Source organism: Papaver somniferum, chromosome 9 (genome assembly GCF_003573695.1).
Source record: "Papaver somniferum cultivar HN1 chromosome 9, ASM357369v1, whole genome shotgun sequence".
Lineage (NCBI taxonomy): Eukaryota > Viridiplantae > Streptophyta > Magnoliopsida > Ranunculales > Papaveraceae > Papaver > Papaver somniferum.
Window position 1 is genome coordinate 20,166,001 of NC_039366.1, and position 13,771 is coordinate 20,179,771.

The window sequence follows — 13,771 nt, forward strand, 5'->3', positions numbered from 1 at the left end:
AACGATTATTTTCCCTAGATTAAATAGTTGGAGATTCTCAATAAGATTGTCCCTTCAGGGACATCCGATAAAATTGGAACGATACTGAGAAAATTAGCATGGCCCCTCCGCAAGGATGACACACAAATTTTAAGCATCACCAGACATAACGAGAGATACAACTCTCTAAGTATAGATCATAAATAAAAGTGAATATGGAAAAAGAAATACAAATAAAAATCATTAGCTTTAATAATCTCCTCGATCTACAAGTGTACAAATTCTCCAATAAATATTGACTAACCTGTGGTGGTTATTCTCAACATATCAAAAGTAGGGCATTTATATACTTTGACATCACCTTGTAACTTAAATGACTTAGAAGGTCTTTATTATATACAAGTCCTGAATTAATGATAATATTGACATTTATTTGAATACTTTATTATTTTATTTTTCTTAAATATGAATTTATAATTTAGGGAAGACATTTTAAATGTAAAATAAAAAATATTTAAAATTTAAAAAGTAAGTTATTATTTTTTTAAATCTTTTTAAAAATCTTAGTTTAACAAATTTTCTTTTATTTTTAAGAATAGACTTATCTAAGCTTTGATCATGTAGGAGTTGTTTTAATAGAAGAAAAACGATCGTGGTATGATTATTTCTGTGTAGGACAGTTCATTTCAGTAAGTACGCATGAAATATTAAAATACGACATGAGTATTCAAAACATGCCATACATAGCATAGCGTAAAGGAAAATAATCACTCATTGAATGTCCAGTTACATCTAACAGCGTATATGATGACCTTAAGCATGTTTATCAATAATGTTGCCGTTGTTTTTAGGTTGTGTTATTACCTCTTACAAATTTTTATATTCCCAGTGCATTTAACTTTTGATGCATTGCATTCTCTATTCCACCAATATAAATAAGTAGCCTGGGCCGTCATAAGGTCTCCAGCATTAACAAAATGTATTCATATGTTGATTGCCTCCAAATGAACAGTAAACACTGAGATGAAATATTCATAGTTTTTCTAATTGTCTTATTATAATTCCTCAAAAAAAACATGGATAAGATAGTTTTCAATATTTTTTATACAATTTTTTTTTTGTAAATAAAGCTAATACCAATTTATTAGAATCATGTTATATGTAATATTATTTCGATCGTAACCAGTGCCGTTACGACACGTGTTATTTTTAGTATTACACAAACATAGATTGGTTTAAATAGTCTGAGATTCACAATTAGCTCGTCCCTTCGGGGCATCCGATAAAATTGGGACACAGAGAAGATTAGCATGACTCATGCGCAAGGATGACATGCACAAATCGAGAAACGCTATCGGTGTAGTGTGAGAAAAATGAATGTCTGGTTAATATTTCCGGTATCAGTGTACTGTGAGAAAGATGCAACATATATCTTTCTGCTTCAAAATTTTAGTATCGAGGAGCGCAAGCAGGTAAAGTTTTCCTTAGATTTTCCATTGGTTGAGGTATCATCACTTCATCATTAACTTTTGGAAGTAAAATTCCGAAGTAGCTCATTACATCTTAGCTAGAATATAACTTATTATTTACAAGTCAATGCTGCACTTGAACTAAGGGTACAAGAATTAAAGACCCTTGCCATGAAAGGTTTCAATTTGGGGCAGAAATACAGAAGTGCTTGTCACCTTGTAGGGATCCCTCTTTTTCTCTATTATTTTTGTTGTGTCCTTGTTGTTCCTCTCTGAGTCTTCAATCGTGCAACAAGCTAACCGACATAAATTCGATATGCGTAGGCTGCACCGCAAACCAAGATCCGGACGGAAGGTGTTCGGATCCCTCTTTAAATGATTACGGACCCTGTCGTTCCATCCTTGCAGCCTCAGTATCAAACACCAAAAAGTTCTTGAGTGTAAAACTTAGAACCACTAATGCAGTTATACTGCAACTAATTCTGTAAATTGCACTTTCCAGGGACCAGATTTACAGCCTCAACTTCTATCCATAAAAACAAATTCTGTAAAATGAAAGGTAATAGTAGTCCCACATTGGTTGCATAAAAGAAAAGATGGAGAAAACAACCCTATAAACCATGCGGGAAATGCAACTGGAAACCATAGTTACCTGGACTGGGTTTACGTTTGATCAAGAAGGATCATGGCTTAGGTTAGTGACTTCCATTGCACTTTGGAAGGGCGCTCGCCTAAGACCTCCCCATTGAGGGAGAGTCTACGTCATAATTTGTTTCTGGGAGGGTACGCGTCCGCGCGGCCCCTGCCAATTTCATAAACCCAAACTTCTCAGTTGGTTGCAACTAATAAATTTTCCAGTTGCTCCCTTTCCCTAGTGTTTACAGAAAAACCATTTTGCAGTTAGATACCTGACTAAACAAAATATTAACTCCCATTACTATTATTACTGCATTTTGTCAAACCAGACTCAATATTCATTCTGCTCCAAATAAACTAGACTCAGTTAACAATGGAAATTTCACTATCAATTCGCGTGCAATCTACTTATTATAAATTAAAAAGTAAATTTGAATTATTTTTTAATTTTCTTTTATTATTTTCTTTTTAAATTAGATTTCTTCTTTTTATGTATCCAAAATGAAAACTGAGATTAAAAAGAACTTAAGTAATATCATAAGACAAAACAATGGTTGGAAACCGCGACAAGCTGGGCTCCAACCCTCTTCTTATGGAAAATTTTTCCCCAAAATTTCCATAAGACAAAACAATGTCTTACGGAAATGAATTCAAAAATTAAAAATTAAAAAATTTCCCCCAAAATTAAAAATTTTCTCCCCAAAATCAAAAATTTTCTTATGGAAATGTCTTCAAAATATTCTGCCCACTAAATCATTCTTGGCTGAGTATACTCCTCTAGAAAAATCCTTTATGCCCTTTGTGTGGTGTTGCCGGTTTGCAAGGGCAGCATGGTTTAGAGTAGCCCTTCAGGTGTTCCCAATTCTGTCATGCGGCAACGGTTTTTCACATATACGGTATTCTGTTTGATCACCTTGTATAACATCCATGCTTAACTCTATTTACTCATCTCAGTCCACTCTTAGGGCTCTGAATCACAAACGAACTATTCTACGCAGCAAGATGTTGGATCACTCCAGCTACTTACTCCCAGTCCAAGTATTGAACTGGAGCCTGTACCAATTACACTCGGTCCAAGTGCTGACTCACATCTCCCTGTTAGTAAAAATCTTAAGCAGAATGTTGTAATTGCAACAGTCCTCTTCTGTATGTTTTTCTTTTTGGGAACCCTTATTCAGATTTCATTCATATGGGCCACCGGAATGAAGTAATTGCCCAATTCAAGTGCGCTTTCAGTTAATTGAAAAAATTCTCTATGAAAATTCAGTCATGAAGCAACTCCTTCCTCCCAAATTTGCCCATGTCGTAATCTGACAGTATTCTTCATCTGTGTGCAAGTTCGAAACGGAACTGTCTTGGTATTAATCTCCCATAGCATTAGAATAAAGACCTTCTGAATAAGGCTTCCTATTATAACAGCTTTCCTTTGGTTGCAAGTCTTTGAGCATAAATCAAACTTCTTTGTTCCCAAAAATGAGTAAGAAGACCAAAATGTTGGGCTTAGTTAGAGAAGCAAGGATGCAGAGTCATGATCCAAGCGTATCCGTCGTACTCTTTCTTTATTGTTTTAGTTTAAAGTACAAGCTTTTCATCGTAATCGAAGAGTGGGAAGTGGAGCCTTGGAGGATCACAACAATTAGCAACCCAAACTAGAGTTTACTGACAAGTTGTATATACCAATAAGATAACTCGTAACTGGGATCATGGTCGCAATCAGAACATAATGGGTTGAATCCAAAACCAAATTACCAGAGGGTCAGAGGCAGTATCTTTTGTTTGCTAAACCAAGGAGGAGAAATAGTAGTACTAACTTCACATATATTTTGGATGAAAAAAGAGAGAATTACTTTCAATGGAGTGACAGATATGTAGCTGAGATCGGACAGGATATCTGAGCTTTTGTCCCACACTGATATCAGTTTAATATCTGATATGTGAGCCATCGGCTCACACGATATTAAATTAATTTTTTTCATGGGGAATTCCTTTCACACCAGCTTGCTGCTGGGGGTCCTCACGCGTGGCCTTTGCGTTGCACTGCTGCAAAGGCCTGGCGCACCCCACCAAATCTAATTATTGAACATTCAGTTTTTGGTTGCTGTGTATTCGATGGTTCTCATGCGTCTTGCTATTTTTGTCTCAACACCCCATATCTCTCAGTATAAAAAAGTCTAAGCATTTTGGATTCCAGGCATTTGAGTCTTATGCTCTCATAACATGCCTAGTTAGCATCTCAATTACAATCTTCTGTTTGTATGAATTAATCATTTTATCTTTTGAAAGTGGAACTTAGCATTTGAATTTAGCACAAGGCAACAAATTAAAACGACGAAGAAAACATCCTCTGAATCAAATGATATAAATTAGGGTATTATAGTGCAATTTTACACGGCCAACAGTCGTATTATAGCTAAATTCCGGTGCATAAGGATGTAAAGCTAGTTGAAATAAAATAAGAACAAGAAGAGGCACCTCTTCCATCAGCACTACATTCCGAAGAACATCATACTCCAATGGTCAAAGACAAGCAGCTGTTCCCCCTCCCTGCTGCTATTCTGAGTCTTTGCAATCAACTACCCAAGCAACTTTTGGCGTAAATAGCTTTAAGATGTAGAAGATTTTAGCAGTTGTCAGCATGTTCTGGACATGCCAACAAATTTCTGACAGTTCCAGATTGTGTATTGTGTATTCAAGATAGGCGCTGTCAGCATGTTTTGGCATCAGAACAGCATGCCCTGTCTTCTTAACCCCACCATTGAGTTTGTAAGCATAAGTACATTATGGATTTGGTGAAACAAGGTACATTAGACTTTAAGAGCAGCTTTGTGGGCCATAGTTTCCTTATGGATTTGGTGGCAACTCTTTTCAACAAGATCAAGCACCTTCCCTAAGTTCACTGCCCATGAATTGAGAACCTCGTTGCTGTCCTTTGCTATCTGGAAGCATACTATTCCCATTGGCCTGTCAATCTTTGCCACTAGGGCCTTAGAAACAACCATGTCCGATAGATGTTTCTCGGCCTCCTGAAACAACAAAACAGGGATGCTATTTTTCAGAGTTATCAATGGTGAAGAGTATTAAAAACGAAACACAGAAGGAAAATGTGTCACGTTGTCAAGGGGATGAAGCAATCATCATTATATCCACCTATAGAAGGCTGTTTTTTCAGAAGGCCGTTGGGAACTCGTTGAGAGCTATATAGAGTTCGTAGATAGTGTCCATAACTAGAAACTCTTCAAAATGCAACAACTGAATCATATCCATTGTGGCACATGACATCTGCCTCACGTAACATACTAGGTTTGCAGAACATATAGATGGGTAGAAGAACATTTAAAGTTGAGGAGATTCTTTAAGATTTTCTGTTTTTCGAGAGTAAACGAGAAATTATTATGGGCAGATAAGCAAAGAATTCGTGAAGCACGAGCAGGGAAAGCTGACCTGCCTATACAACAACTAAGTTGAATCTCAAAGGCACATGAAATAAACACATATTCACCAAACCAAGTAGATATAAGAAGGGCGAAGGACGATCATATCACTGAATGGTCAGAGATGAAGGCTAACCTCGAGACTAAGGCATAGCAGCTGTGCGACTCGCTTCATGGTAATCCCTGAGTAATATTTAGATAGAACCAGGATATTCTGAAAAGAGATAAAACAAACCGTTCATATCAGCTGAGTAATTGGAGGATCAAGCATGACCAGGAGCAAATCACTTTTTGTGTATAAAGAAATTACGTGTTCAATGATTCTCTGCTTTAGATCTTCTGCAGCTTTGTCCCCCAACGATCCTCCAAGCATATTCTTCTCGTTCTCAACCTCAGCTTTGTATGCTTCCCAAAGAGATGTCCACTGGATGACTTCCATTGTGGCAATCTGCTTCAGTAGTACCCTGAAAATGGTATGAAAGGAACACATGATAAATCAATTAAACAAAAACCAACAACTAAATGTCTAAACCAAATAAAGGAAAGGGACAATCACCAATTCAGGGGTTTAGGCTCATGTATATAATCATAAGAAAAAAAAAACATACCGAAAATTCTGGATCTCAGAGAGATTCTTATCTTCCAAAGTGGAGTTAAGGAGGCTTGACTGCATTGGGTCGTGTTTCGCCAAGATTATGAACCAGCAGATCTTTCTTAATACCTACACGAAAAATTATTGTCAACAAAGTTTCAAAAGAAACTGAGAAATAATGACCTAAAGAAGAAACAATACCTGCACCATTTGTGCCGGATCTTCTTTAACAGATGGAATATCATATATTGATTTGTAGCAACGGCATATTTCAAGGTAATCATCGTTGTGGGAGTAGTACCTACGACAGAAACAGATAATAAATTGGTTGTACATTTTTTATAAAATTATATGATCCTAGAAGTTGCAGTCTATCCAATAATAATCCAAGGATCAAAAGGCACACACACAGTCTCCATTACGGAATGTACACTTGCATGGACCCTGACAGCATCCTTAAGATTTAAGTCATTTGATTGTAATTGTCCTGGATAACGAGAACAAGACTAAACTTTGACAGTAAAAACCCATCCAAAGATTATACATCACTCCTGGTCATAGTCTCTCCCCCACAAAGAACAAAAGTAAAAAGAAAGGTAGCAACACAATCCAAACATGCAAAATAAAGGGAAAGTTAAAGCTTTCATGGGACATAAGTTTCCTACATACCGTATCATTAGTTCATAATAGATCCGCTTCAACTCTAAGAGAGAAGGTATATCAGCGGGAGCCTCTTCAATAACATTACCACCCTCCTTAGGCTTTTTCTTTTCTTTTGAAGCATCAATGTCAAAAACTCGTGGACTGATCTTCCTTGACAGGATCTGAGCTCGCATATAATCTTGACGGTCCAAACACAGACGAACCTAGAAAAATAAAATTTAACAGGGAAACATCACATTTGACTTAGCAACCGAGACATACCCAAACCTCCGTTAGCAATTGCCAACTGCCACAATCATGGAGAGGCTATAACAATACCTGTTCTAGAATGAATGCTATTTTTTCAGTTTTTGCCATTGCTCCAAAAGTTTCCACCTGTAATTCACATCAAGGTGTTAATAGAAGACATATTGCCCATACCATAGTCAAACACGCTAATTATATCTTGAAAATTCAAAATTACCTAACTAGACTTCAAATGAAAATGGGATTAACTACACGCTATATTACTTTTCTGAGAACACTTACAGCAATTTCTTCCATCAAATCACCCGCCTCAGCAATCTCACCCTGCTCCTCCTTAATCTTTGCAAGTTTTTTGACAAGTCTCGCCCTCTCTATTTCCACGTATATCTACAAACGGACGCAGTAATTCAAACAAACACAAAATGATTTGAATTAAAACAGTACTAACAGAAGAAAAAAAACAACTAGAGTAGAGCATGTTCTGAATTATGCAAGTAGTAATATTACCTTTCCAGCAGATACAGTGTTTAGCGTTTTGATTAGATCAATTCGAGTTTCAACATCTGGTGTCTCATCAATATATTGCATTGCTTGTTGGACAATAGCAGTTACTGCCTGTGTGACAACAAATATTGAGCAGCAAATTTATAACATTATATCTTGCATAAGTTTAGCATATCTCATCAACATAAACAAGATTTACAAGAATATAGAAGGAAGTCGAGACGAGATAACTTTCATCAACTTAAAGTGATGTAATAGGCGATGTTCACACTATTCAAAACCGTAATGTGATACAACGACTGACATACCCATATAATGCAATGAAAGAGAGATGATTTACCTTCTAACAAATATATAATATAACTGAATAGCAAGCAGATACTACAATTGAGGGACAAAAAAATAAAGATACGTTCGCCCAGTTGCCAAAAATAAGATTACTGCGCTGAAAATACTATTTAGCAATGAAAAATGTATTGTCAGAGAATAAGACTCCCACCCAGTTTAAGGCGTAGTTTCAGAAGAATGCAATCAAAGAGAGAATATGAGACTGCAATCAAAGAGAGAATATGACAAATTGTACATTGTGTTACCTTCTACATACTTGACTACAAGCAGGGGCCAAAAAGACAATGGTGTCGTTGCACAGTTACCATAAATATGTATAAGTCAGTGTTTGACACACTGAGCTAGAAGATACAAATTTACTCAAGTCCGTAAGTATGTTATTCATTTAGGTAACTATAATCTCTTTAATAAATCTATCAGGTCCCAGTTTTTTTGCTGTGGATCATTCTTGTTTCAAGGTTCATCGAGTGGAATCCTATTTTCACTTATTTCAATTATAAGGATAGTGATATCTTACATTCAAACACATCTATGTACACACAATATAAAGTAACAATATTTAACATTATTATGCGCAAGTACCGATCTTGCAGAGTACTCGAGTGTTGGAAGGAGACTGTGTCAGACAGCAATATCTAGAAGTGGAGTGCCCTTGTTATGCAGGTGAGAAAAGCATTTTATTGTCTAACTTTTAGTCTCTATTAGCAATTTGTCTATTCCGCTGTTTCTATAAGACTATAGGGTTACAACCCGCATCAAACAACAGTAAGATTAATGATATAAACCCTAGTTCGATGCAAACAATGAATTTTGCATTCAGAGAACTAAAATTCATTACTATGAAATCATGAAAGTATAAAATTAGGGTTAAGAAATAGGGGTGTTCAGTTACCTGTTTCAATTGACCTCTTTTCTTTGACAAAGCAAGGATCTGTTCGTTTAGGGTTTTCCAATCTTTAGCTTGATAACAGAGTTGTATAATATCCATAGCTGCTTTCTTGGTAGCAGTTACATCTCCCTCAAGTCTCGCTTGCTTCTCAGCATTCAATAGTGATTCTATTTGAGAATCAAGATTACTTCCTCCTTCCTGCAAATAAAACCCTAATTAGAAATCAAAATCGAGTAGAAACGAATGATCTGATGAAGTTTGCAGTGAACTTACCATCTTGTTTGAAGTTGTAGATACGTTCCGCTTCAAGTTGTGCACGAATACAAGTTGGTGGGTTATTCAGCCACTCTTCGCGAATACAAGAAATTTTGTGATTACTGGTTGTATACTTTAGAATTATAGGGGCTCCAAAGTAGTAAAATCGCATGCAATGCGCTTGCCACTTGAACCGATGATCGGGCATCCAGAACTGATGTGAATATGCACGCATAATTTGCCTGCCATTCCGGCCAAAAAGCGCACCCACGTTTGATGCGCGGAATCTTGACTTGGTTTAATCCATTAATTACATTGAGCATTTAACCGGGAGAAAACAGTGCTCTCGGTCCAGATGGTATAGCAAATAAAACATCTCTATAAAAACGCATTCGAAGTGCGTCTGCCACTTGAACCGTCAATGGCATCCAAGTTGCATTAAAAGTACGGAAATAATAAAGGAAATCGGGTAATTGAAGTTGTGTTTGTTCTTGGTAAATTTCCCGTCCGCACTTTTTTCTTCTTTCATTTCCAGTAGCTGCCAGTTCTGGGTCAATTTCGAGTTGACACCTCTTGCCTTTTTCAATCACTGTGCCTGCCAATGCTAAATAACGCAGTTGTTGTATGATCCTAGGGCTTTGGCGAATGTTGACTCACCCTATTGTTGTAACCACTTGAGCTGTGGGAGGTACATGTAACATTGATCATCTGTGTATATAAGCAACAACAGAAGCATAATTTGCTGCTCCTACACTAATAATAATAAATTCATCATTTTTGAAAAAATATCGTTGTTAAAAATGAGCTCCGCATATTTTCTTAATTATTAACTCATATCCAAAATTGCAGTAGTATTAAAGACTCATGTTAAGAGGAACATTTGTACCATGGCCATCAACTCCGCGTGTTAAGAGCAACATTCAGTGGTCTTGCGTTCAAAGGAACCTCATTTTTGTATTCTAAACATGATTTCAATTTCCTGAAGTTGATTTCAAGGGTGAAATGGAGGAGGAGTGTTGTGGTGGCAAATGAAACTCCCTCATAACCAAAATGGCAAAATGATAATTTCTCATTTGGGTATTTTGTCGAACAACTGAGGTTCAAATTGAAGCCAACACCAAGCATGTATTAAAAGAAGAAAATTCGGGTACATCTTAACATGCATTAACGATTGAACTTACCAATTCGGAGGTCTGGCGAAATTTTGATGGTTAAAAACCCTAGAGTGAGTCGTGATCCAAGTCTTCTGAATCTACTCGAATCAGTGAAGTAAGTTGTTTATAATTCAACCATTGATGAAGAGATCTTAAGTCGAGTTCAACCATGAAATTAGCTGAGTAATTCGATCAAAAACTAAACAAAACTAGTCAAATAAAACCAAGGTGACCAAACATGCGGTACAAAAAATCCAGTCATATTATTTTTAATAAATGAAAACCATTTAATTAAAAAGTGACATAAAAACTCCAGATCAAATAATAATGTGCAAATTTAGTTTTTATTACTTTAAAAAAAAGTCAAACATACCCTTTTTACGTTGTCTTCTTCTTCTTCTCTCCTTTCTTTTTTCTATTTATGCAGTCTTCATCTCCCCACCACCATTAACATCAGCAGCAACAAATATCTCTCCATGAACACCATCGCAACACCTCCGTCACCACCAACAACAACACCTCCGTCACCACCAGCAGCAACACCTTCGTCTCCTCCACGAAACCTTCGTCTCTTTTTCTTCTATTTCTATTCAGATCTATCACCAACAGTAGCTCCGCCACCATCAAACCAACCGATGTGTCCAAATCCACCACCAACAGAACCTCCGTCTCCTCCATTAACACCATCATCACCTCCTTCTCCTCCATTAACACCATCATCACCTTCTTCTTCTCCGTCTACAGATTTTCCATCAACAACACCGCCTCCTCTTATTTTTGTTTTTCCCACCAGTACATCAGATCCGCCACCAACACTACTTCTACCTCCTCCTTTTATCATCTAAAACCACCACCAATACCTTCAAATCGGCCACCAACAACACCTCATCTACAATCAACACCAGTACCTGCAGATCCGCTCCCAACATCACCTCCGCCTCCTCGTTCAATCTTCTACAATCACCACCACCACCTTATGATGTTTTCATCACCATCAAATGATGATACATCTTCAAAGTCGAAATCAATATTGTATTGGGAAATGACAGATTTATGATGAAACCAAAATTGGTTTCATCAAATTTTGACAGTTTTGGTTGGTGATAACAGTAAACTAATGATGAAACCAAATTTGGTTTCATCATAAACTTGCCTATTTTCTGTCATGAAATCAAAGATTTTAATGATGAAAATTAAGTTTATGATGAAACCAAATTTTGGTTTCACCTGATTTTTGTCTAGTTTATTCGGTTTGACTTGGAAGACGGCATGTTTGGTTTCATCATTGAAGTTATGTTGGTGAAATGACAATATGTGGTTTCGATTGTATGTACAATGGTGGTTTTGATTATATGTGTGTATGAATTGGGAGAATGTGTATAGCAGTGTCTGGTACTGGTACTCCAGGTATTGATGAAGAAGTTTTGTTGGTAGTGGTGGCCTTAACTGAAGTTATGGAAGTGATAAAGAACGGATTAACTGAGTAAGGGTGGTGCTAATGCAATGAGAGTTGTAGTTGAGCTTCAGGTGTTGCATAAAGGACTGGTATGGGTTACAATTAAAGAGGTGTATGTCTGCATTGTTAAAAGTGTAATGAATTGGCTGAGTTGATGAAACCTAATTAGGTTTCATCGTATTTTCTTTATTTTGTTGAATATTAATATCTGTGAAGCCAATTTTTGATGGTGGGATACAGGTGGATTATTTTTTGTTGAAACTGGTTGTAGTTGAGGGGGTAATGGTAGTGGTGGTTGTGGTGCTGGTGGTTGTGGCAGCGATGGGGGTGGTGCAGTTGACGGTGGTGGTAGGTTTCATCTTATTGTGGATTGTTTTTTGTTGAAAGTAGTCTTAGTTAAGGAGGTAATGGTAGTGGTGGTTGTGGTGATTATGGTTGTGGTGGCGATGGGGGCGGTGCAGTTGACGGTGGTGGAAGGTTTCATCTTATTGTGTTTCATTTTTTCTTATTCTTCTTTCTCCTTTCTTTTATGATGAAACCAAAATTTGGTTTCATCTTATTTTGGTGAAACCAATTTTTGGTTTCATCATTTTTCTGGTGGTGGCGGCGGCGACGACGGGCGGTGGTGATGTTGCTGGTGGTGGGTTGTTGTTCGTGGTGATAATATAATAAAATTTAAAGGTTGGGTTGATTTTTGTTTTTGTTGGGGTGATTTAAATAATAGAAGGGTAATGTAGACAGTTTATGTTAAATGGGGTTTTTGTGAACATTTTGTTTTGGTGGAGTTTTTGTGCATGGATGTGACACCTTTGGGGTTATAACTCGCTGACCTAAAACTAAAACAAACAAAAAACCATGTCGTAGGATTCGTATTCGATACAGATAACAAAACCAAACAGATACGAACAACACCAAGTATAATCTTCCCTTAATTAAAATCAATAACTAACAAACCAAAGAAGCAGAATATCAAAATTACCCAAAACAAAACCCTAATTCAAATTTGGGTTTGGAATCAATCAAATTTCAAGCAGTAGAATCGTATACTGAATTATGCTCCAAATTTCGGTGAGCAAGGTTAAGGATTTTCCTTGTCTGTGAGGAGAAGTTCGTCAATTTAACTGATACTGTTGGATTAGGAAGAGAGGAAGATAAGAGAGAAGAAGGAAAAATAACAAAGCAAATGTCGTGAAGGTCCTTGATGCTTTAGCTAAGCTAGGATTTTAACCAGGGTATTCTGGTAATTTTAGGATCCATGTAAAGTGAAAAGACCCGGTCGAAAAGTCCCCCTTTTCTTTATTATAGTAAGATGAGTGATTCTAACAAGATTAGTGAGATAGGTGAATCCTCTGTTAGAGCGTAGCTCGGTCGACCTCGCATGCGTTGCTATATCAAGCATGTTTGTCAATGTTAGTGATCAAAACTATGAGTCTTGATTTCTAGTCTACATAGCTAAGTCTCGGACTAGGATAGAAAAGTGTAGTTGAGCTCAAGGACTTCATGCTCGATTCATCATACAACGACGAAGATCTACTCAAGGAACCGTGGAACTTCATCAACAAAAAGGTATGTGGAGACTTGAACTTATCTATCACTCAAAAGTCTATCTCTTCTATCTCCTACTTCTTATGAGACAAAAGTCGTGTGCTATATAGACTGGATCATACACATTTGATATTTCAAGCCGAGTATATCTCGCCTATCTATATATCTAAATCATGTGTTGGTAAAGCGTTTTGCTTTAATCGGGTTTATCTTCACCTAGTGACGAAAATCATAATGTTTCAATCACTTTGAAAATCGCTTTGACGAGAAATAGTGTAAATATAACGTCCTCTAAGAATGTTTCAATGGTTGGAATGAGAGTTTAGGTCTATATAACCAATGATGGATATAAGCATTAGTGGTAACATATATGTGCATAAGTCTTATTCCTTAATCTGAAGTTTGCGAACTTTGTTGATTGAGAGAAACCGGAGGAATTGGCTTTGCCAAGTCCGCGAACTCAGTTTGCGAACTCAGTCCGCGAACTGACGGAAGTTCTCTTACCGAGAATTTCTGCTGGGATTTCCAAAAACTCGTTTGCGTGTTTAGTCCGCGAACCTAGTCCGCGAACTGGCGGAAGTCTCTTTGACGAGATTTTCTGCTG

The 13,771-nt window shown here is 37.0% G+C and overlaps 1 protein-coding gene, 3 non-coding genes and 1 pseudogene across 4 annotated transcripts; 4 read left to right on the forward strand and 1 right to left on the reverse strand.

The window, feature by feature from the left end:
* The first annotated feature begins 48 nt into the window (after positions 1 to 48).
* Positions 49 to 149, forward strand: LOC113314514. The gene has a single exon (XR_003342453.1). It is a non-coding gene; the product is annotated as a U6 spliceosomal RNA (small nuclear RNA).
* A 1,094-nt stretch (positions 150 to 1,243) lies between these two features.
* Positions 1,244 to 1,342, forward strand: LOC113314518. The gene has a single exon (XR_003342455.1). It is a non-coding gene; the product is annotated as a U6 spliceosomal RNA (small nuclear RNA).
* A 750-nt stretch (positions 1,343 to 2,092) lies between these two features.
* LOC113314707 lies at positions 2,093 to 2,254 on the forward strand. The gene has a single exon (XR_003342586.1). It is a non-coding gene; the product is annotated as a U1 spliceosomal RNA (small nuclear RNA).
* A 1,717-nt stretch (positions 2,255 to 3,971) lies between these two features.
* Positions 3,972 to 4,148, forward strand: LOC113314472 (annotated as a pseudogene).
* Positions 4,149 to 4,424: 276 nt separating this feature from the next.
* Positions 4,425 to 9,167, reverse strand: LOC113313412 (26S proteasome non-ATPase regulatory subunit 12 homolog A-like). Its single transcript, XM_026562180.1, has 11 exons — positions 9,031 to 9,167; positions 8,761 to 8,955; positions 7,524 to 7,631; positions 7,299 to 7,403; positions 7,089 to 7,145; positions 6,777 to 6,973; positions 6,309 to 6,408; positions 6,124 to 6,236; positions 5,826 to 5,979; positions 5,652 to 5,729; positions 4,425 to 5,107 (listed from the first exon to the last, which is right to left on the reverse strand). Exons 1-11 carry the CDS (start codon positions 9,031 to 9,033, stop codon positions 4,889 to 4,891), a joined length of 1,329 nt encoding a protein of 442 aa, XP_026417965.1. The 5' UTR covers positions 9,034 to 9,167; the 3' UTR covers positions 4,425 to 4,888.
* Between the last annotated feature and the right edge of the window lie 4,604 nt (positions 9,168 to 13,771).